The sequence below is a fragment of the Bos indicus x Bos taurus genome, chromosome 9 (genome assembly GCF_003369695.1).
Source record: "Bos indicus x Bos taurus breed Angus x Brahman F1 hybrid chromosome 9, Bos_hybrid_MaternalHap_v2.0, whole genome shotgun sequence".
NCBI lineage: Eukaryota > Metazoa > Chordata > Mammalia > Artiodactyla > Bovidae > Bos > Bos indicus x Bos taurus.
Genome location: NC_040084.1, coordinates 9,050,541 through 9,076,280, shown reverse-complemented (window position 1 = coordinate 9,076,280; position 25,740 = coordinate 9,050,541). Strand labels below are relative to the sequence as shown.

Here is a 25,740-nt window from a genome sequence, read left to right as displayed (position 1 = left end):
CAAAATTGAATTTAGAATCAAACCCCATACCCGCTAGAGACACTCGGAGTGCTCAACAGAATCTTTTGTGCACCAGGAGACTCCACAGACACTGAGCCAGACCTGCCTTTGAGTGTCTGAGTGTCTCCTGTGGAGGTCCGGGTCAGCAATGGCCTGCTGCAGGGGCAGGGGCTCTGGGTGCAGCAGATCCAGGTATGGCATAAGCCCTCTTGGAGGAGGTCGCCATTAACCCAGCCATAGAGCCACCAGAACTTACACAGGACTGGGGAAACAGAGTCTTGGAGGGCACAAACAGAACCTTGTGCACACCAGGACCCAGGAAAAAGGAGCAGTGACCCCACAGGAGACTGACTCAGACTTGCCCAGGAGTATCCAGGAGTCTCTGGCAGAGGTGTAGGTCAGTGGTGGCCTGTTGCAGGGCCTGGGCCAGTGCATGCAGCAGTGTGTGCATGGGACCTTTTGAAGGAGGTGGCCATTATCTTCAATACCTTCACCATGGGTCAAAAAACACGGAGGGAACACAGTCCCACCCACCAACAGAAAATCAACTGAGCCTGGCCCCGCCCATCAGAACAAGACCCAGTTTCCCTCTCAGTCAGTCTCTCCCATCAGGAAGTTTCCATCAACCTCTTATCCTCATCCATCAGAGGGCAGACAGAATGAAAACCACAATCATAGAAAAGATACTATACCAAACATAAAATAGTGAAGTTAAGAAGCCTTGGGTCTCTTAGAATAATGGCCAATGTTCTGGAGCAACTGTTTATTTGCAAAGGACCAGACAGCAAACATTTTAGAATCTCTGCTACAATCACCAAATGCTGTTGTGTACCACAAAAGCAGCCTTAGCCCCTATGAAGACACATGAGCATGACTATGTTCCAGTAGAACCTGATTTACAAAACTGCACAGCAGGCATTTTTTGGCAGCCCTCCCGCAGGGCCACAGTTTGCTGACTCACTTCCACCTCCTCCCAAATACCAGACTTTTCTGGGCACTTTCCCTTCCTATGTGATACAACTGAGTAAAATAGCCACAAAGTTTAATCAAGTAGCAAATCAGCATAGCTTTTCCCCAGGAATTCCAGGAGTACCCAATTCACCTTTAAGACCAACTGCACACTGAAATATAGGAATAGTCATTCGGAGTTTTTCAAATGTGTACTAACTGCTCAGGTTGTCATAGATGAGCTGCTTCTGCGTGCACCAAAGAGTATGAGTTGCTTTTGCTTGCACCAAAGAATATACCTTAAGTTCTTTCTTCATATTATTCACAAATTATTAAATTACACTGCTGACAATAAACCAATAGAGAGTTAGCAATAATTATCAAAGTGCTAATCAAAACTCAAACATTCTCCACACAGACATAAACAATTTAGCTTGTTATTTCTTTTACATTTATCAAAGATAGGGAATGACTCTTTCCTGTTCCTTCAACTAGTACCTGGTGCTTTCAAATCAAGTAAGTTATGAAATTTCAGACTCCAAGACACCTATATTTTTATATTTAGTGTGCCTGACCTTCCATTGCATCCTCCAGGAAAATCCCTGAAGCTGGGTTACTCCATTTGTCTGCTTCCTGGCCTTCCACCTGCCTGGAAAAATTTGCTCAGTGAAGCTGATGAGCTACCTTTAATTGCTTTGATGGCTCTTTCACAAATTCAGTCTAATAAACTTATTCTTGAGACAGTGGAAACTAATGTAAACTCTTTGAATTTCTCTATCACTAATGCTTAGTAGAGATTAATAAATACATCAGAATTTTATGAGTATATAATACCATTATTACACTGATATTACATGTTTATTTAAGGTACACAAAAAAAATGTCACCTTCGAGTTCCTACAGATTAGATGAGATTATATCAGATGCAGTAAAGTTGCCAAAAAAAAAAAAAAAAGAACTTGTCAATTAATCTAATACATTCAATATTGGATTAGAAAGGATGAAAAAATATTCTTTACTTCCATAATGACATAGACCAAAAGTCAAAACCATGAATGTTAAATTCTACTTCTCTGAGGTTACTACTCAGGGGAAATATTCCTTGTTTAAATGTTATGAACATATTTTGATTCAATTATTTATTATTGGTGTGGTGTGTCCTTTGGAAGGGGCATATAAGTAATGCTGGATCGGAAATAAAGGGAAATTCACTAGTAATCTCTGGGTCAACAGACTAGAGAAGTCAGAGTGGAAACTTCCATAGACTGAGATTAGAGGGTAGGGGTAGTAGAAAAAAATCAGTACTAAAGTTTTTCATTATAGAGTCAAGTAAGTTAACTTATTTCAGCTTAAATTATTTTGATTTTCTCTGAAACTATACCAGCAAAGCAATTATTTCAAAAACCCTATACTTTGGGTGAAATGAACTTTATAGGGAAGATAATAATACAAAAATAAACTGGAAAATTATTCCCCAAATAGACCTCAGATCATACTTCCCCTTAGGTTCAGGAACATTGAAAGTGAGCTGCTCTTTGATAAAACGGAGGGCATATCAACTCTGAAGTGGGTGAAGGTATTAACAAGGGTCTTAAAAAACTGAGAAAGTAAAGCGGTTGCTAAGTAATTAGGTTGCTAACTATACTTGCTAAGAAAAGGGAATTAAAAGATTTCATAAAATTACAATAATTGAGTCTAAATGAAAGAAAACCATTAATTATTATTTCATGTAATGTCATCCAGAGTTTAGTCTTGGAGAGAGGGCATGGTTAGAATGGTTTGATTAGGTGACCTGACACAGAATGCTCACCACAGCTGCGTGTCTTATGAGCAGTGGTTGAATCTCAAATCACCTTTCTCCATGAGAGCGGGTCATCAGCTTTATGAAGAAAAAAGCAGCCGTAAATCAGACTAATGAAGCTTCACAGTGTGGAGGAGAAAATAGGCAGTACAGATAAACATTAAGTCAAGCCAAAACTTGGGGCATTTTTTCCAAATATTTCTGATTCTTCACTATCTAGTTGGCAATATCAAGCTAAGGCTATGTAAAAGTTTTTTCTAAAGCTTTTGGTTTTTAAAGGAAAAAGTATAATAGAACATTAGTGAATAATATAACAGTTCTTTATGATTTAGCTTGCCTAGTTCTTTCTCTACAACCTGACTCTTCGCCTTGCCTGGCAAGGGCCCCTGGGCAACGGGGCACAGAATTCACAGGTTCTACAAACAGCTGAGTTGATGACTTAGACTTTCTTTGTGGTATAACGTTCATTCATTCATTCAGCATATTTTTAGCTCCTATTATGTGCTGTTCTGTGTATGGTGCTTGCGGAACTCATATTCTAGTGGGGAAATAAACAGAGGCATAATAATAACATGGCAAGTAACAATAAAAGTGCTATGAAGATAAAGAACATAGAGGTAGAATGAAAGCATGCTTTTTACATAGCAATGTCATAAAGACCTTTCTATTTTAAAGTGATTTATGAGACAGAGCCTAAATGATGTGATGGAAAGAGCCAAGTGAAAATCCAGAAGAAAATTCCAGGTATAGGTAGCCTGGTACATTGACCCTGAAACAGACATGAACCGGGCGAGTGCAGGAGAGATGGTTAGTCCAGTTAGGATGGGCTTGACTCATTGTGGGGAACACTGTGGCCCCTGGAAAGAGCTTCAGTACTACCTTGAGGGAAACAGGAAGCCACTGGTGGGTTTTGATCCACGTGAAACAGGATTTAATTACAGGACTATTCAGAACAGTCTAACTGATAGTGAACTGGCATAAATAAAAGTAAAATTTGCTGTTTATGAAGCAGACACAGATTACAGTAAGGATTCTCAAAACTTAACACCTTTAGGAACATTGTAATGAGTAGTACATAATTTGAAAAGAGATTTGGAATCCGTGTTCTCAAAACCTGTTCCATTTTATCTCCTTGGGCCAAAAGTACAGTGCACCAAAAGACTAGTAATATATACCTTATAGTTAATGAAAAAAGTTAAATTACAGTTACCTCTGGATGGTTCCTAACCAGCATCATCTAAGCATAACAATGTAAGGAATCTCTTGAAACACTAGTACACTATATTTAAGAAAAGTCTTGTCAAATAATATTGGGAACAAAATAAACACAGATTTGAATGAATGACTTAAATCATTGATCTTTTGAAGAAATAACTATCATTAAATTATTAGTATTTATTATAAGTAGCCATATAATAACAGCTCAAAATTTTTATAACCTAAAACATTTAATCAACTGAAAATTCTAAGGGACTCTTTCACAAAGATTTGTTTGCTCTGGATCAAGCCGTAAAAGAAACTAAACTCAATGTAAAAGGATTATCTCCACCTCTCTTTCAACATGTAAGCAATTACACTGTAGATAGGAAAGCAGAGAAAACATACATTTATTAAGTATCTACTCTGTGCCAGTTCCTGCTGCTGCTACTGCTGCTAAGTCGCTTCAGTCGTGTCCGTCGCACGACCCCATAGACGGCAGCCCACCAGGCTCCACCATCCCTGGGATTCTCCAGGCAAGAACGCTGGAGTGGGTTGCCATTTCCTTCTCCAATGCATGAAAGTGAAAAGTGAAAGTGAAGTTGCTCAGTCGTGTCAGACTCTTCGTGACCCCATGCACTTCAGCCCACCAGGCTTCTCCGTCCATGGGATTTTCCAGGTACTGGAGTGGGTTGCCATTGCCTTCTCCTAGCACTAAGTATTTACTCTTCATAATAAGCTGCTGACTCAGCATTATAAAACATTAGTTTCAAAGCAAGTAAGAGATAGACAGGATTGAATCCCAAATGATTCAGGCTCCAAAGTGGTATTCCTGCTAATACACTGCCCCGCCAACCTCAATATCCTTTCTTGGTCTTAGCAGACCAAAAGGAAAATTTTGAGAATACTATCTGGTTGCCTCAGTAACACTCTACTTCTGATCATTTCACAAAATTGACTATTCAAAATGCCTAAGAGCAAAAATGACTTCTGATCTTCAAACTGTGCAGGCACTAATTTGAGCATCTACTTTAATAATGAAAATTATACACAAGACTCAAACACAGATGGAAAGCCATCTTTATTTACTGTATATTAAAGCTGCAGAATCAGAAAGTACAACAAGAACAGAAATTTACTCATAATCAAATCCTCAAAAGAAAACAATACACCTATGTTTATTACAAGTGCAAAGAAAGCTGATAACATTCATGCTATGGTCATCTGAGTTCATATTTGCACAGCAAGGGTTACGCTGGCTTAATTAAATGCTGGTGCATGTACTGAAACAATAAAGTAAGTATATCATTTAATTATTTGCCTTGTTCTCTAGATTATCAATATATTTTATCCCAGTTGTTTTTGCCTTGCCACAAAAATCTCTTGTCATTATGACTTTTGGGCAGTCTGGAAGTTAAAACAAATGTTAGTATTTTTTAAATGTATCATAAGTGGAAAATTATTTAATACATTATAACTCATACAGTTTTGTATATTTTATAGGCTTGGCATTTAATAAACCTGCTAATAATTATCATTTGTATTTCTGTGATATCAGTTGTGACATGATCTCTTTCGTTTTTTATTTTATTTGAGTCCTCTCTTTTTCTTTTGTGAATCTAGCTAATAGGCAGGTCAATTTTTTATCTCTTCAGAAAATCAGCTCTTAGCTTCATTGATTTTCTCAATTGTATTTTTATTCTCTATTTATTTCTGTTCTAATTTTTATTTGCTCCCTTATACTAACTTCAACTTCATTCATTTTTCTTTTTCTGGCTTGTTAAGGTAGAAAGTCAGGTTATTTATTTAAGCCTCTTTTTGTTTCTTGAGGCAAGCATCTATGACTATGAACTCCCTTCCTGGAACTGCTTTTGCTGCATCCCACAAGTTTTGGTATGTTATAGTTCCAGTTTTATTTGTCTCAAGGTACTTTTTAATTTCTTTTTTATTTTTTCTTTCATTCATTGATTACTCAGTAGCATACTGTTTAATCTCAACATCTATGAATTTTCCAGTTTTCTTTGTGTAATTAATTTCAAGTTTCATACCACTGTGGTGAGAAAAATATGCTTGATATAATTTCAATCCTTTTAATTCATTAAGACTTGTTTCATGGCCTAAAATACAATCTATTCTAGAAAATGTTCCATTTACACTTGAGAAAAATATATTCTATTGCTTTAAGAGGGAATATTCTATATATATCTCTTAAATTCATCTGGCTCATCTATCATTTAAGGCTAATGTTTCCTTATTGATTTTCTGTCTGGATGAGCTATCCATTGATGTAGTTGGGCATTAAAATTCCCTACTATTATTGTATTACTTATTATTTCTCCCTTTATATATGTTAATATTTTCTTAATATATTTAGCTTTATATATATTAGGTGCATAAATATTTACATATGTTACATCCTCTTGTTGGAATGATCACTTTATCATTATATAAAAGTCATCTTTGTCTCTTTTGACATTCTTTAAGGACTATTTTGTCAGATTAGCATAGCTACCTCAGCTACCTTTTGATTTCTATTTGCATGGAATACCTTTTTCCATCCCTTCACTTTCCGTTTGTGTGTGTATTTATATCTAAAGTGAGTGAACTGTAGGTAGTATTTAGGTGGATCTTGTTCTCAAACCATATTATAAAGCTATAGTAATTAAAACAGTATGGTATTCCCACAAAATAGACATATAGATCAATGGAACAGAATGTTGTTATTGTTTAGTTGCTAAGTCATGTCTACCTCTTTTGTGAACACATGGACTACAGCCTGCCAGATTCCTCTGTCCATGGGATTTCCCAAGCAAGAATACTGGAGTGACTGCCATTTCCTTCTCCAAGGGATCTTTCAAACCCGGGGATCACACCTGTATGTCCTGCATTAGCAGGCAGATTCTTCACCACTGAGCCACCAGGGAAGCCCATGGGACAGAACAGCGAACCCAAAAACAAACCCACACATGTATGGTTAATTAATTTATGACAAAGAAGTCAAGAATATACACTGAGGAAAGGACAGTCTCTTCAATATATAGTGTTGGCTACTTACAACAGCTAAGACATGGAAACAACCTAATTTGTCCATTGACAGAAGAATGGATAAAGAAGAAAGTCTTACTGTATAGCACAGGGAAATCTGCTCAATGTTATGTAGCACTCTGGGTGGATGGAAAGTTTCGGGGAGAATGGATAAATGTATATGTATGGCTGAATCCCGTTGCTGTCCACTTGAAACTACAACAATATTGCTAATCAGTTATACTCCAATATAAAATAAGTTAAAAAAAAAGATGTGGAATATTACTCAGTCATAAAAAAGAATGCAATTATGACATTTGCAGCAACAGGGATGGACCAAGAGATTAGGTCCATGCTAAGTGAAGTAAGCCAGACAGTGAAAGACAAATATGATACGATATTGCTTATACATGAAATCTGAATGGAAATACTATTTGCAAATCAGACATCTGGTAAGGCATATATAATTTTATACCCAAAATGCATAAAGAGGACATACAACTTAACAGGAAAAAAAGCACACAATCCTATTCAAAGTGGGCAGAAAATCTGTATAGACATTTTTCCAAAGAAGATATACAGAAGGCCAACATCACTAATCATCAGGAAAATGCAAATCAAAACCACAATGAGATAACATCTCACAACTGCTAGAAAGGCTATTATCAAAAAGACAATATATAACAGGTGCTGGTGAGGATAGTTTGGTTGAAGTTTCCTGTGCAACTTTGATGGATCAGTCATTTAGCAGACTTCAGTCTCTTATCTTTTAAAATAAGAAGTCCATGTAGATTATGTAAATAATTTAAAACCATGGACTTTCCAGTTAAGACATGAAAAGAACTTAAACCTGTTTTACCTTGGAAAACAGTAAGAACATAATCAATATCTAACCTTAGCAGGAATTAATATATCTAGTAGTTAGCTAAAAAAAGACATGACTCAGAGAGTGGGGAAGAGGACAGTTGCATTCTGAGAAGGATGGGGAGAAGGGAAGGTAAGTCTCTAAGCATGAATCCTGGCTAGAATCAGATCCACACCCATCTGGCTGTCACCATCTCCTCCAGCACACTCTCTCTCCAGTCCCCAGACTGTTCCCTTCTTCTTCCCTTTGCTCAGTCGTGTCTGACTCTTTGCGACCAGGCTCCGCCATCCATGGGATTTTCCAGGCAAGAATGCTGGAGTGGGCTGCCATTTACTTCTCCAGGGGATCTTCCCAATGCCTGTTCCCTTAGGGTCCCTGTAATCCTCTACAGGACCTATTATGTGTGGCCTTGTAAGGTCTTCTATCTCCTTGCAGATGTAAAAATCCTCGCCAACAGGGAACATATCCTATTCTTTCTATTCCCTATAACATCTAGTACTAGGCCTCATGCAGAGAAGGTGTTCAACAAAGGTAAGCTGTTTGAATTAAGTGATGAAAAATCTCCAGTGGAGACCTGTCAGCAAACAGGAGTTTGTCAAGTATTTGAAGAAGAAAATGCTAAACAAGGGTAAACACCAGCTAAGAAACAGACTTTCTTGCTTCACAATTTTGCTTGTGGTTTACAGGTACATTTTGAAAGTGAAATCACCCCGACTCTTGGCAACCACATGGACTGTAGCCTACCAGGCTCCTCCATCTATGGGATTTTCCAGGCAAGAGTACTGGTGTGGGTTGCCATTTCCTTCTCCAGGGGATCTTCCCAACCCAGAGATCGAACCCAGATCTCCTGCATAGCAGGAGAATAGACCAGCCTAATTAGGAACGCAAAAACAGATTTACATGCTGATACAGTCTTCCGTATTTCAATAATCAGCACTTAAATATATTCAATAGCTTTTTACAGAAATGCACATTTGTGTGGGACACAGAAAAAATCAGATGGAAACAAGTTTGAAGTCAACTTTGAGCATATCCTCTTTCATCCTGACAGCATTCGGTGGGGTCTTACCTGCTCTCCTTTCTGTCCAGGTGAGCCTGCTTCTCCCTGAGCAGAAATGAATTGTGTGTTAACACATATTCGGTCACACTGAACTAAATACATACAGTTTATAAATCAGCTGACAATAGTAAGACAAAGCTGTGCTCTCCTGGGAGTTGATGCAGACCCCTCTGCAGGGAGTCTCTTCTGCCCTCATCAAAGGCTCACTACCCACCTCTTCCAAACACCTGCCAGCATCATCTCCTCCTGGAGACCTGTCATGGGCTGGGATACGCACTCTCCTCCATGCCCCCTGTACCTCGTATAGCCTTTCTCACAGAGCTCACACTGTAGTACTGGTTGGTAGAGGAAATGCAAGGTTCCTCTAAATTTCTAACTTACACTCCTCCCCACTCCTCCAGCCAGGACAGGAAGCCCTGAGCCTGAGCATGCAAGAAGTCACAGCACTTTGGACCTCTAGGAGTTAGGACAAGTTTTCCTACCCTTGGGTACTGGTATAGAGGGAAGCTGTCCAGAGGTCACTCAGCCTACTTCAAGGACAGGTCCCACAATGCCATTAACATCCACAAAAGACATTCATGTCCCTCAATGGACTCAGGCTTCCTGGCCAGGGAAGGGCAAGCGAAACAAATTCTTTGGGCAATAACAGCCCTTCTGCATTCCCTATACAACTCACAGCAGAGGGGAAATCTGAGTGGGTATTTGAAGTAGTGGACAGATACAGTCTCCACACGACAGAAACACAGTATGTGGAATACCTTTGGGTATGTGTTGAAGGACAGGCTCTGTGTTTCCCATAACTTGTGAATTCCCATAAGTGAAAGTGAACTGCTCAGTTGTATCTGACTGTTTGCGACCCCATAGACTGTAGCCTACCAGGCTCCTCCGTCCATAGGATTTTCCAGGCAAGAGTACTGGAGTGGTTGCCATTTTCTTCTCCAGAATTTCCATGACTTAAGCCTATTCCTCGCATGTGTTTCATCCTCACACATAACTTGTCGTACAGGGTACTTGTTGTACCCTTTATTTTCCTTTCATTCTACTTCCCACTCAGGAAAGAAGGTCAGATGGCCTCGAAACTATCTAGATTGAAATCCAGGGAATCCTAACCCAAGCGTTTCTCTTTAACTCACCCAGGGACTGAGGGGCCCAGGCGCCTGATTTAACTTGCACTAGAGAGCAAGCTGCGTTCTGTGCACCAGGACCACACATAGGCCTGGCTCACAGTGTGGAGTGCCTTTCCCCTGGGCACAGGTGAAGACGAGCATACCTTGTGTGGCATGCACTGGCACTGGTCTGTGAGTTCCTGCTTTGCTGGCAAAAATGCAGACATTCTGCTGGCATGAGCAGGTGCTGGTGATGCTGCAGTACCTCCAAAGCCAGGCTGCTCTGGGCACTGAAATCCAAAAAGAGGCTTTAGGATACAGAGTCAATTCCAAACACCGTGACATTCCCAGCACTGACTCCCACCAAACTAGGCATGGTTGGGTTTACCTGCAAGAACTTCCTTCTAACAACCAAAGGCTCACCCAGCATGTGAAAGTCCATAACAACTTTACCCTTTCACTAGCCTCCTAGTATCTATTACAATGACAACACACTAGAAGTGTATTAAAATGCCAGGTTTGGTGAGAAATTCTAAAGCTATTATATGTGAATTTATGACAAGTACAGCAACATCAAACATTTATAAGAACTGAATTGTTACAGTAAAATGCTTTACACAAATAACATTGATATGTGTGTTCTGGAAACAAATTTAGGAAAAAAGAATGTAATTCGAACTTTTAAAACATTTACTTCAACAGGATGATGATAAAGACATGTAAAAGTAAAATATAAACTCTTTTACGCTCTAAGGTGGTATATATTTACTCAAAATACATATATCTTATTCCATTCCATTGTTCTATAAAGTTATTAAAATCTTCCCTGTAACAAAGTGATGATTTTCATCACTTCCCCACTGGGTTTATAACATGTGGGGCCACAGGAAGTAAAATTTGGTTTCAAAGCAATGAACTTTTTTTCTATCAAAAAATAAACCCAGATGGAGCATCTGAAGAAGATAAATGTTTCCTTTCCCCTCAACATCATTTACAAGAGTCCTTACCATGGTTTGTAACTCTGAATCTGCAATTTCATGAATTTACAATTTCATATCTCTGAATTCGCAGTTTAGGGGGAAGGCTTCACACATTACTTTATATACTACAAGTTATATATGCCTGGGAAAGTATTGTCAGGATACAAAGTTAAAATATTGTCTGTGGTTATTTATCGCTGTGAGATCACAGTTGATATTTACTTTCTTCCTTGAATGTGGCTATATTTTCCAAATTTTATATAGTAAACATACATTGCTTTTCAAACAAAAAAAAATTTGAAAAATGGGTAGCATTCTAATGCTTTTGAACACAGTAAACACTATAAGAAAAATAGCTCCCAGAAAAACTACAAATAGTTTCCTGTCTTTATCACTAGTTCTATCAAATTTACTATCTGCAGATTTAATGATTATCTATTTAGTTATTGACATTAAATTTCCAAGTCTATAGTCTAAAAATTACATTAGAATTAAATACACAGGATTATCACTAAAACAGTCCATTTATCTTATATGATTTGATACAGTTTTCCAGCCAGGTCCTGCCCTGTGTCCCATGGGTTCAGTTAAGGTAATCGAGATGCAGTCAAAGCTCACAATTTTGCTGTGCATAACTGATTCACTATTTTACATTGGGGATTTAAATGACTTTAAAAACATGTCTCAGGCTTCATTACAAAGCTGCCCACACATTTCAAAAAGTGCCAACATAGAACATAAGACATACAAGTAAGGTCCCCTTTCTTCATAAAACCTCTGGTTTTGATTTCAGTTAATTAGCCCTCAACATTTTACTAATCTCTCTCATTTATTTTCAATAAATGTTGCTGATTTTCTCTTTCTCTCCTTATTTATTCTTCATTCTCTCTGTCTAGGTCTGTAGTCATGAAACCTGACTGCTTTAGAAAATCTAATTAATAGCAGCAAGGAAATATATTTATAGATTATCCTGAATAAATCTCACTTTTGAAATATGCTTTAAAATATTAATAACAGAAAGGATGTCTGAGTTGAAATTACAGGACAAAATTAGATTTTTAAGCAAGTACATTAAAATTTCCTAAGTTCAAATATTAAAAAAAATATACAGTTGATGCCAGAATTATAGCAGATGTACTGAATTAGCTTTCTAAAACATACATTTCCATTAAATGTAAATGTAGAATGTTCTATTTCCTGTTTAACATGAACATAATGGTAATGTTGCCCATAAATACTTGTGAGCAGGAAAAGAAGAGGTCTTGTATTATTTTTTCCAAGCTTGGAGATGAATTCCTACCTTATTTTCTACTCTTTAAAACTAAATCTTTTTAAAACATGATTTTTTTCATGTGTGGGGTCATGTCACTGCTTTTAGTTATCAAATCATACCATTGAATGTATTGCCTATTTCCTTAAACAATTTTCTTATAATTCAAGTTGGAGTGACTATTGGTCAAGAATATAATATTTAGGTACATCAACACATCATTACATGAAAAATCAGAAAGAGAAATTAAGGAATCAATACCATTCACCATTGCAACTAAAAGAATAAAATATCTAGGAATAAACCTACTGAAGGAAACAAAAGACTTGTATACAGAAAACTATAAGACTCTGATGAAAGAAATCAAATACGACATAAACAGATAGAGAGATGTTCCATGTTCCTGGGTAGGAAGACTCAATATTGTGAAAACGATTATACTACCAAATGCAATATACAGATTCAATGCAATACCTATCAAATTACCACTGGTATTTTTCATAGAACTAGAACAAAACAATTCACAATTCATGTGGAAACACAAAAGACCCCAAATAGCCAAAGCAGTCTTGAGAAAGAAGAATGGAGCTGGAGGAATCAACCTTCCTGACTTCAGGTTATACTACAAAGCTACAGTCATCAAGACAGTATGGTACTGGCACGAAAACAGAAATATAGACCAATGAAACAAGATAGACAACCCAGAGATAAACCCATGCACCTATGGGTACCTTATTTTTGACAAAGGAGGCAGGAATATACAATGGGGCAAAGACAGCCTCTTTAATAAGCGGTGCTGGGAAAACTGGACAGCTACATACAAAAGAATGAAATTAGAACACCACTTAACACCATATACAAAGATAAACTCAAAATGGATTAGAAGACCTAAATATAAGAAAATAAACTATTAAACTCATAGAGGATAACATAGGCAGAACACTCGATGACATAAAATCAAAGCAAGATCTTCTATGACCCACCTCCTAGAGTAATGAAAATAAAAACAAGTGGGACCTAATTAAACTTAAAATCTTTTGCACAGCAAAGGAAACTACATGCAAAGTGAAAAGACAATCCACAGAATGGTAGAAAATAATAGCAAATGAAACAACTGATAAAGAATTAATTTCCAAAATATACATGCAGCTCATACAACTCAATACCAGAAAAGCAAACAACCCAATCAAAGAGTGGGAAAGGGACCTCAAGAGACATTTCTCCAAAGAAGACATACAGATGGCTAACATATGAAAATATGTTCAACATCACTCATTATCAGAGAAATGCAAATCAAAAGTACAATGAGACTTCACACCAGTCAGAATGTCCATCATCAAAAAGTCTACAAACAATAAATGCTGGAGAGGGTGTGGAGAAAAGGGAACACTCTTGCATTGCTGGTGGGAATGTAAATTGATACAGCCACTATGAAAGATGGTACGGAGACTCCTTACAAAACTAGGAATAAAACCACCATATGACCCAGCAATCCCACTCCTAGGCATATACCCTGAGGAAATAAAAACTGAAAAAGACACATGTACCCCAGTGTTCACTGCAGTGCTACTTACAATAGCTAGAACATGGAAGCAACCCAGATGTCCATTGACAGATGAATGGATAAAGAAACTGTGGTACATATATTCAATGGAATACTACTCAGTCATAAAACGGAACACATTTGAATCTGTTCTAATGAGGTGGACGAAACTAGAGCCTGTTCTAATGAGGTGGACGAAACAGAGTGAAGTAAGTCAGAAAGAGAAATATAAATATTGTATACTGATGCTTTTGAACTGTGTGTTGGAGAAGACTCTTGAGAGTCCCTTGGACTGCAAGGAGATCCAGCCAGTCCATCCTAAAGGAGATCTGTCCTGGGTGTTCATTGGAAGGAGTGATGCTAAAGCTGAAACTCCAATACTCTGGCCACCTGATGCAAAGAGCTGACTCATTTGAAAAGACCCTGAAGCGGGGAAAGATTGGGGGCAGGAAGAGAAGGGGATGACAGAGGATGAGATGGCTGGATGGCATCACTGACTCAATGGACATGGGTTTGGGTGGACTCTGCGAGTTGGTGTGGACAGGGAGGCCTGGTGTGCTGCGGCTCATGGGGTCGCAAAGAGTCGGACAGGACTGAATGACTGAACTGAGCTGATACTGACATGTATAAATGGAATCTGAAGAGATGGCACTGATGAATTTATTTTCAGGGCAGCAATGGAGAAACAGGCACAGAACAGATCTATGGACATGGTGGGAAGGGGAGATGTATAGAGACAGTAACATAGAAATTTACAATACCATATGTAAAATGAATAGCCAATGGGAATTGGCTGTGTGACTCAGAGAACTCAAGTGGGGCTCTGCAACAGGCTGAAGGGTGGGATGGTGAGGGAGATAGGAGGGCAGTCCAGGAGGGAGGGGACATGGCTATACCTATGGCTGATTCTTGTTGATGTATGACATAAAACCACAAAATTCTGTAAAGCAATTATCCTTCAATTAAAAATTTTTTTAAAAAGAAAATGAAGCAATAATTTAAAAAATCATTATATTACTTTTCAATCAAGGAAAATTATTAGTTTAAAGAGCTCTCACATAAAAGAAGCGTAATTAATGAAAGAAAAACTTTTGGAGAATTCACATCTTTAAGATTTAAATGTGTGGCTCCAGGAAGTCTAGGTATTTCAAGTCTGTATATTGGCATTCTCAATTATCTTTTCAGATATTTATAGAAAGATATTTGGCTGGCTTTCACTGAAATGAGATCCATGAACTACGTTGGAGATACGGTTTATTAAACCAAGTTACATAAGCAAAATATACAATTTTTAGAGATTTAGCTATGCTTTGAGTCAGTTGGTCACATTATTATTCTACTACCCAAAGTGAGTGATAAAAGTTTAAAATGTTTTTAATTATGAAATTATTAATAAAATTTTATTTTCAATGGTTTAAGTGTGGAACTTCTGGGAAATCTGACACAAAGAATAATATTTTCACATTTTGCTTTTACTTTTTATATGTTCTTTCTGTTAAAGACTTCTTAGAATTAATCCCTTTCAAACTAGAGTCAAGAAACAATGTTTTGACCCCTTTTACAAACAAAGCACTAGGAATCATAAAAGAAGCTTACAAAAGTATAATCCCATCAATGAATTTAAAAGGTAGCTGAATAAATTAAAAACAAATACAACTATATCTAATGATATAAGGTGCCCACATGGCCATTGCAATGAGAGATACCTAAAGCACTGAATTGAGTACTATTTGAATGAAAAGTTACCACAAGAAAGCAATAGTTGTAGAATTGGGTGGAGGATATTAAGAATTAGAGGCTAAGAAACTGAATGTATTACTTGTTGTGAACAGAGAGTGACCAAAGGCTTGAACAGAGGGATGAGTAGAGGGCAGGGAATGCGCCTTATTCATGTTAGCTAGCCTTGTTCCTTAGCACAATGCCCAAAAGATCAATGCTTTCGAATAACAGATGTTCATTGGAAGAATGTAAATGAATCTACAAAGCAGTGATTTGGAGACTTATTCTGGTTGTGCTGAGGATGGGAAAGGCTGATGGCATGACAATGCAACAGTCTAGGCACGAAGTAAAGGCAGAAACAGGAGCAGGGGAAGATGCAGTGGGAAAAAGTCTCTCACAAAGGAAAACTGCCCAGAATGGGTGGCAGGCTAGAAGAGAGAAGTGAATAAGAATAACATGATCACAGATGTAAAATCCCTATAACTGGAGAATAATGATCCTTCCATCAGAACATGTCAGAACATAGTTTAGGAATAAAGGCATGGATGGATTCTCTTTTACTCATGTTGAGTCCACAGTAAGGCCATATCATTCCTGAAGTTCAGGATAAAACACTGGGATTAAAATGGTGGCAAGAAATGGTGGGAAGGCCTTGAGAGGGGTCTCTGGCTCAGAACTATTTGCTCAACTGGTTTCAACAGCACACATTCTGGGCTGCTCTACATATGACTCTACAGCCCAGGCAACTGGCCTTCTGTGGTCTTCACACACGAGAAAATGAACTTACCTTAATGTCTGATATCTCACAACATGTTTCTTGGGCTATGAAGTTCCAGTTACAGTAGATCTGAAGTTGGTGAAGTTCAATCTATTAAAAAATTAGTAATAAGACATATCATTAATGTTGTTTGAAAATCACATTCGGGCATTTGAGAATGATGTTAACTGGAAAGAAAAAAATAAGTTAATACAAATAAAGCACTGGCAGATATTTGGGGTTTTATTTCATTTAGGATTCATGATTTTATGGACCATTTGAGAAACAGTAATGGAGCCAGTTTTTGAGACAGATCTCTATGTAAAGAAAATCACATAATAAGAGCAATTGCAAATCTTTGCTCCTTGTTTCAAACCATGAAAAAAGAAGTATTTAATTAGAGATAATGCACTACAATAAAGTATGCTCACAAAATGAGGAATATTTCAAAGTAAAAAAATTCTGGAGAAAAAGTAAAGTAAAAGGTATGAGCTTATGATGGAAAAGCCTTTATCTGTAGTTCCAGGCCTCCAACTTGAGAGACTAAAACAGATGCTCACTTCCCAAAGTGGGGAAAAAAATGGTATTTAGTTTTATCTATTTTTCATGGATTCTGTTTAATACCTATGGATTTTATGTTATATGGCATACACCTGACCAAGACGCATAATCTTTTTACAAAAAAAAATTGATTCTAAAAAAAAATAAATAAATAATTGATTCTTCTCTTTGCTCAGCAAATTCACATTTGTTGGCATTTGGATATGAAATTAAAAGTAGTTTCAGGAAGTACAGTCATTCCTGTAAAGGCAAGGCCAAATAACCACATCAGAGAAAGCAAATGGTACAGACTATTGACAAAATTTCAACATAATAGATGGGCAGAGGCACTGTTTTAAATTAGTCTGTGGTTTCAAATTTAATAATTTATTAATAATTAATCATATGATGATTTGACATACAATATAGCCCATAAACAACATCTTCCCCCTTGCCTTCTCTTCCTCCTCCCCATCTTTCTCTTTCTCTCTCTCCTCTTCTCTTCCCCCTCTTTCTCTGTATCCTAATGTAACAGAGGTAGATTATGTATTTCTTTGAGATCATTATTTTCTACAGTGAGACCCAACTGTAATAACATAACAGTTAATTCTATGATAACAGAAAGCAAATATCTGTGGTTAGCTCTGAATCTCTACCCCAACACCAAAAAAGCAAGAAAGGAGGAAAAAAGCCATAATTATTCTCTACACTGAAATGAACAGAATCATTTCAGCTCATAGAAAGCATTAAGAATGCCAGACGCCTTTTGGATTCATGAGCAGCTTAAGATTTGCAGTCAATGCAAAATTCTGAGATGAAATGAAAAATGAAACGTAATGATTTCTTCTCTATAACTTTTCCCAAGGTTACTGAAGTAAGCTTTTATTTATAAAGTTTAAATACACTGTCTTACACAGTCTAATGAAACATCAGGCAGCAACATACCCATTATATAGGATGAAGAATGAGGAGACTCCCATTAATATTTTCCTTAACTAAAACTAATTTATCATCAACACTGTTACCTGAATAGTCAATAAATACTGAAATTCTATTATGTATCATCCACTGTTTTAGGACCTTCATATGAATTATTTTACTTAACTGAAGATAGATGACCAATTTTTCATGGATTAGAACCTAATAAAGTACCTATGACACTGAAACTACAATCAGACTAGTTTAATTATGCTTTTTTAATTCATTAGTTACATTAGAATCTTTCATTGACACAGTGCAGTGCTTTAGAATACAAATACACTGACTCTGTCACAAGGAATTTTAAAACACACTTTTATCAGTTATGTCACCTATTTCTCTACACAAAAGCACATGGGTAGTACATGTGCAATAAAATGCAATCACTAGAAGTTTTTTATCAATAAATTACATTCTGAATAAACAAAACACTTTCACATTACAACAGATCTTATAAATCACAGAGTTTTTATGGAGATGATAAAAATAATTAGTCTACTTAGAGTTTTAGTAGGGTTAACAATCTTTGAAAAATAAAATGTATTTTACTTGTCCAACTTAAATAGTGAATATCTCTTTTAAAAGCTCCATCATTGTGATAATGGTTTAATATTATTCTTAAGTGAACTAAGATTCCACATTAAACCATAAAACCATTGTAAAGCGACAATGTTCACACTGTGTGTTTTTATCAGGACACACAGATATTCTTTAGTCTCAGATTGTTTCCTTGAGTAATAAGTTAATGAAACACAGGACACAATACTCAATCTCCAGAGCAGAGGTCTCAGCCAGAACCCACTCTTGCAATAACTTGTTCTTCTCTCATTGCAGCCTCCTAATCCTAAAGCTCTTTGGTTCCCGCAGTTCCCCACTTTGCCCTCACTAGCCATGCAGGCGGAGAAGGCAATGGCACCCCACTCCACTACTCTTGCCTGGAAAATCCCATGGATGGAGGATCCTGGTAGGCTTCAGTCTATGGGGTCGCTCAGAGTCGGAAATGACTGAGCGACTTCACTTTCACTTTTCACTTTCATGCATTGGGGAAGGAAATGGCAACCCACTCCAGTGTTCTTGCCTGGAGAATCCCAGGGACGGGGGAGCTTGATGGGCTGCCGTCTATGAGGTCGCACAGAGTTGGACACGACTGAAGCGACTTAGCAGCAGCAGCAGCAACCATGCAGATTCCACTCAACAGCAGTGTTTCCAGCAAGAGCAACCATCACTCCCTACTATTGTCCTCAGAATTCCCTGAGGATCATTTCCTATGTATCTACATTGCTCCCACTGCTGGAAGTCACATCTCAGGTTTAGCTGCTAAGACCCAATTCCTCCTCTGACTTTGGAGAGACCTTTCTGAAAGGTTTGCCTAGGACTGTTATTCAGTTCAGTTCAGTTCAGTTCAGTTGCTCAGTCGTGTCAGACTCTTTGAAACCCCAAGTCCCACAGCATGCCAGGCCTCCCTGTGCATCACCAACTCCCAGAGTTTACCCAAACCCATGTCTATTGAGTCGGTGATGCCATCCAACCATCTCATCCTCTATTGTCCCCTTCTCCTCCTGCCTTCAATCTTTCCCAGCATCAGGGTCTTTTCAAATGAGTCAGCTCTTCGCATCAGGTGGCCAAAGTGTTGGAGTTTCAGCTTCAACATCAGTCCTTCCAATGAACACCCAGGACTGATCTCCTTTAGGATGGACTGGTTGGATCTCCTTGTAGTCCAAGGGACTCTCAAGAGTCTTCTCCAACACCACAGTTCAAAAGCATCAATTCTTCAGCGCTCAGCTTTCTTTATGGTCCAACTCTCACATCCATACATGACCACTGGAAAAACCATAGCCTTGACTAGACGGACCTTTGTTGGCAAAGTAATGTCTCTGCTTTTTAATATGCTGTCTAGGTTAGTCATAACTTTCCTTCCAAGGAGTAAGTGTCTTTTAATTTCATGGCTTCAATCACCATCTGCAGTGATTTTAGAGCCCAGAAAAATATAGTCAGCCACTATATAAAATATAAAATAAAAATATAAACAGCCAGTTTCCCCATCTATTTGCCATGAAGTGATGGGACTAAATACCATGATCTTAGTTTTCTGAATGTTGAGTTTTAAGCCAACTTTTTCACTCTCCTCTTTCACTTTCATCAAGAAGCTCTTTAGTTCTTCTTCACTTTCTGCCGTAAAGGTGGTGTCCTCTGCATATCTAAGGTTATTGATATTTCTCCTGGCAATCTTGATTCCAGCTTGTGCTTCCTCCAGCCCAGCATTTCTCATGATGTACTCTACATATAAGTTAAATAAGCAGGGTGACAATATACAGCCTTGACATACTCCTTTTCCTATTTGGAACCAGTCTGTTGTTCCATATCCAGTTCTAACTGTTGCTTCCTGACCTGCATACAGATTTCTCAGGAGGCAGGTCAGGTGGTCTGGTATTCCCATCTCTTTTAAAATTTTGCACAGTTTATTGTGATACACAAGTCAAAGGCTTTGGCATAGTCAATATAGCAGAAATAGATGTTTTTCTAGGACTCTCTTGCTTTTTCCATGATCCAGCAGATGTTGGCAATTTGATCTCTGGTTCCTATGCCTTTTCTAAAACCAGCTTGAATATCTGGAAGTTCATGGTTCATGTATTGCTGAAGCCTGGCTTGGAGAATTTTGAGCATGACTTTACTAGCGTGTGAGATGAGTGCAATTGTGCGGTAGTTTGAGCATTCTTTGGCATTGCCTTTCTTTGGGATTGGAATGAAAACTGACCTTTTCCAGTCCTGTGGCCACTGCTGAGTTTTCCAAATTTGCTGACATATTGAGTGCAGCACTTTCACAGCATTATCTTTTAGGATTTGAAATATTTCAACTGGAATTCCATCACCTCCACTAGCTTTGTTTGTAGTGATGCTTCCTAAGGCCTACTTGACTTCACATTCCAGGATGTCTGGCTCTAGGTCAGTGATCACACCATCGTGATTATCTGGGTCATGAAGGTCTTTTTTGTACAGTTCTTCTGTGTATTCTTGCCACCTCTTCTTAATATCTTCTGCTTCTATTAGGTCCATACCATTTCTGTCCTTTATTGAGCCTATCTTTGCATGAAATGTTCCCTTGGTATGTCTAATTTTCTTGAAGAGATCTCTAGTCTGTCCCATTCTATTGTGTAATATCTGTCTATATATCTATCTGTCATCCATCTCTGATGTCTTCCACAGAAACTTTTAAAAATAATATGCTAGCCAAACATGTACTTGCACAGAATCATACTTTTGAAATAAAACCTAACTGTGAAGTGCTTTGTGTTAACAATTCCTGTTGGTGGTCTGCACTCAGATTATTTGTATGGGTTTTTCCATCATTCCACCCATAAGAACACATGAAGTCATCAAATTTAGATATACTTCCCCTCCCCTTTTATCCAACAAAACTCTGAAAAACCGTTATGAATTAATGAAAAATAGTTTGCAATACAAACACTTGTGAATCTGAGGATGAATAAAGAGCCTATTGTTCTTGAATGTAAACTTCAGATAATCTGGAACCATTTAACTTCATCTTTTTCCAGACTTTCTATTCAAAGCATATGAACTTAGATCAAACTTACGTGTATGTATGTGTTAGGAGTTCAGTCATGTTTGACTCTTTGCGACCCCATGGACTGTAGCCTACCAGGCTCCTCTGTCCATGGAATTCTCCAGGCGAGAATACTGGAGAGTATTGCCATTCCCTTCTTCAGGGGATCTTCCCAACCCAGGGATCGAGCCCAGGTCTCCTGCATGGCAGGCAGATTCTTTACCATCTGAAGTACCTGGGAAGCCTAGATCAAGCTTAGTTTTGTATAATATTTTCAATTTTTACTAAAATTTAATTTTAATAACTTTATTTTTAAGGCATTACCTAGTTCTTTCAAATTCACAGGCTAGAGAAAAATAAGTGAAAACAGATAGAAAATAATATATGTGAAAATGTGACTGGAAATACATAGCTATGCTTCACACATCCGATAGCAAATTAAGCAGTGTTGAGAAAGAAATATATAGCTATTAAAGGCAAAAAGGTTTTAATAAGACATTTTCTTTAAAGTTATAAAAGTTACTAGTCCACAACTCACATCCACAGGTTTGCCATCTGAAGCTCGGGCAGCAATAACAGTCCTCCCACGGAAGTCCACTGTGCCATTTCTGTCAGTGTGTCGGCTTGCAACTAAGTTACAGTCCACATACAGTGAAATGGCCTGGGATTGTATACCAAAGCCCAGTTTATGCCACTGACGATCAAACAAAGAACGGAGTTCTTGATTTTTAAAAATGTAGTTCAACACATCTCCCTCGGCAGCTTGGAACATCAATTCCACCACCTTCCTTCCACCATCAACTATTACAGAAACCTGCAAAAATGCAAATTATCTTTAAATGTTTGAAATTCAGTTTTAAAAATTATTAAAGATACAAGTAAAAACTCAAGTTTCATGTTAGTAGAACTGGGGCACTCAGTAAAATGTTCTAAATGACATTTGTGTCCATCAGATTTCTTAACATAAAAGAACAGTAAACATCCAGCTACAAAAATGATTTAAATATGTGGTATTTGGTGAGTGCAGTATGCTCCTTTTGTGAGAGGACATCTAGGAGTATATGTGTGTGTGTGTGTATTAAAAAACTCTGTATAAGTAATTCAAGAATTAAATGTTACTAATGTAAAAAGAATAAGAGATGAATACATTTGAATCAGTTCTAATGAGGTAGATGAAACTGGAGCCTATTATACAGAGTGAAGTAAGCCAGAAAGAAAAACACCAATACAGTATACTAACACATATATATGGAATTTAGAGAGATGGTAATGACAACCCAGTATGCGAGACAGCAAAAGAGACTCAGATGTATAGAACAGTCTTTTGGACTCTGTGGGAGAAGGAAGGGGGGATGATTTGGGAGAATGGCATTGAAACATGTATAATATCATATAAGATACGAATCGCCAGTCCAGGTTCGATGCAGGATACAGGAAGCTTGGGGTTGGTGCACTGGGATGATCCAGAGGGATGGTATGGGGAGGGAGGTGGGAGGGGGTTCAGGATGGGGAACACTTGTACACCCATAGCGGATGCATGTTGATGTATGGCAAAACCAATACAATATTGTAAAGTAAAAAAAAATAATAATAATAATAAAAATAAGAGATGATCACTTCCCTTAGCATGGAAACTGAGATCAACCTCTTTAACCTTTGATGATTTGCATGATGCAGAGAAAATACATTTTCACAGAGTGCATATTCTTCCTGTTCAAGTCATATTTCCATCATAAAATTCTGACTATGATAACAGATATAAAAAATCAGTAAAATGAAAAACATTTTTTAAAATTTTTAAAAAATTAATTAATTTTAATTGGACACTAATTACTTTACAATATTGTAGTGGGTTTTGCCATACATTGACACGAGTCAGCCATGGGTGTTCATGTGTTCCCCATCCTGAACCCCCCTCCCTCCTCCCTCCCCATCCCATCCCTCTGGGTCATCCCAGTGCACCAGCTGTGAGCATCCTGTATCATGCATCGAACCTGGAGTGGCAATCTATTTCACGTATGGTAATAAAAACATTCTGATGGATATGTACAGAAATAAACACAGATAGATGATGCCCATCAGTAACCGTGATGTTTACCTTCACTCCCTGGAGTACCTGCTCCCTTCCTTTCTGACCAACCTCTCTCACAAGTGTTCCTAGATCCCCGCTCCCTTCATGGGCCATCTTGGGGAGTTGTCTCTTCCACACTCCCACAGTTCTCACCCAACTCCAAACTGTCTTCGGCCACCGCTACCCTGCGATCGTGCTCCGGTGTGGCATCCCCAGACCTTAGGCTCCCTGAGAACAGGAATCACGCTTTGCCAATGTCTTATTTTGTCACTAACTAGCATCTAGCATGTGTCCAATTATTTTCTATTGATGGAATCAATATTTATATCTCATTCCCTAATTCATTAGGGATGTCAGATGAAACAATTAACAGCTTTTAAATATATAATAGGAGATATCAGAAATGATAGGAGATGAAGAAGTTGTTAGTGAGATGCACTTGGCGTCAATGAAGCAGTTGTACAGAAAGGGCAGTCAATTTGAGTGCCTTCAGACAAAACAGGAATCCAGAAAAAAAAAACAAGACAAAACAAAACTCTAATCTTGTCTCACCCACCAGGCTCTCCAATTATGTATCTCAGTGAGACACCACCCCGCACCCCGAACGCTAAGAATACTTGCATTTCCTGTGGATGATTCCTCTAAAAGAATACTCCTATATGAGGTCTGCTCCCAAATTTATGCCCACAGTTTCAAGAGAGAACACTCATCAGCATACCTCTCTGGTTCCGTCCTTACCTGTGGCATGTTGCGCTGGTTTAAAACCTGCCACAGGAACCACCGTTCCTTCTTTGCGCTCCTTCGCACCCGAAACATGGCAGCTATGGCGAACTCCTCAGGAAGGCCTTTGGGAAATATCTTACTGTGGGAGGAAAACAAAGAACCATTGTGTGGAAACTGAAGGAGGCAAGGACAGAGTATCTCAGTATGAAGGTTTCTACAACTCAGTATCTCAGCTGTATTTTCTCAATGAATTTATAACTCATTACAGTTATCTACCTAATGAATACAGAAGCAGTCACACCTACAGTTACCTATGGAATTTTTATCCTGTTCTTTCCCTTTTTATAAATTTCCTGATAAAGTGTTGCTAAAGCTTGAGGTATGTAAAAGTGAGCAACTTTCAGACTATTGTACTGTGGGGTGGTATTCCTTTACTCAACAAGATATTCCCACAGAATCTCGGAATTCACTGCAGTCTTGCAAACAGCAGACAGTTATAAAGAAAATAGATACTATCTCCTGGTTTTATTAGTAGAGAGACGTACAGGGGATTTTAAAGAGCACTATTAACAATTACATGTATATTATTCCAAAGAAGTTTTACCACTTAAACTCTTGCAAAATAAATTCCTAATTCTGATTTCCTAGGTATCAATTTAAGACTGAAACTAAATACCATAAAGGCATTTTAGCTGATTTTTTCATTCTTACAGGAAATAAAAATACTCAAATTCTTCCTAGGTAGCAGAGAGAAACCTAAAGACAGTCCAAGTATACTTTTGCCTCAATTTGTTTCAAAATACTGGTCTCACTGGATCCATGAAGAAACTTTGGGGAAAAAATTCACAGTGAACACACATTATATTTAGATTTTCATTGGAAAACATGGAGAAACACATTCCTTCATGTTGACTTTTAAACTTAACCACATTGTTTTGTTTTTTTTTTCCTCTACAAAGTCTGGATTTTATTTTTTTATTTATTTTTATTTTTTTAATTGGAGGCTAATTACTTTACAATATTGTATTGGTTTTGCCATACATCAACATGAATCCACCATGGGTGTACACGTGTTCCAAATCCTGAACCCCCCTCCCACCTCCCTCCCCATACCATCCCTCTGGGTCATCCCAGTGCACCAGCCCCAAGTATCCTGTATCCTGTATCGAACCTAGACTGGCGATTCATTTCTTATATGATATTATACATGTTTCAATGCCATTCTCCCAAATCATCCCCCTCCTCCCTCTCCCACAGAGTCCAAAAGACTGTTCTTTACATCTGTGTCTCTTGCTGTCTCGCATACAGGGTTATCGTTATCATCTTTCTAAATTCCATATATATGCATTAGTATACTGTATTGGTGTTTTTCTTTCGGGCTTACTTCACTCTGTATAATCAGCTCTAGTTTCATCCACTTCATTAGAACTGATTCAAATGTATTCTTTTTAACAGCTGAGTAATACTCCATTGTGTATATGCACCACAGCTTTCTTATCCATTCATCTGCTGATGGACATCTAGGTTGCTTCCATGTCCTGGCTATTATAAACAGCGCTGCAATGAACATTGGGGTACATGTGTCTCTTTCAATTC

The 25,740-nt window shown here is 37.9% G+C and overlaps 1 protein-coding gene across 2 annotated transcripts in view; it reads right to left on the bottom strand.

Annotated features, from left to right (window-relative positions):
- COL19A1 (collagen type XIX alpha 1 chain) overlaps positions 1-25,740 on the bottom strand; it is a 445,397-nt gene that overhangs the window by 341,696 nt on the left and 77,961 nt on the right. For both annotated transcript variants that reach the window (XM_027550856.1, XM_027550857.1), the window contains exons 5-9: positions 24,160-24,283; positions 21,889-22,164; positions 16,301-16,381; positions 10,166-10,291; positions 8,905-8,940 (exon numbers count right to left, since the gene is read on the bottom strand). In XM_027550856.1, the coding sequence (XP_027406657.1) occupies positions 8,905-8,940; positions 10,166-10,291; positions 16,301-16,381; positions 21,889-22,164; positions 24,160-24,283 (643 nt within the window). The remainder of the gene's footprint in view (positions 1-8,904; positions 8,941-10,165; positions 10,292-16,300; positions 16,382-21,888; positions 22,165-24,159; positions 24,284-25,740) is intronic.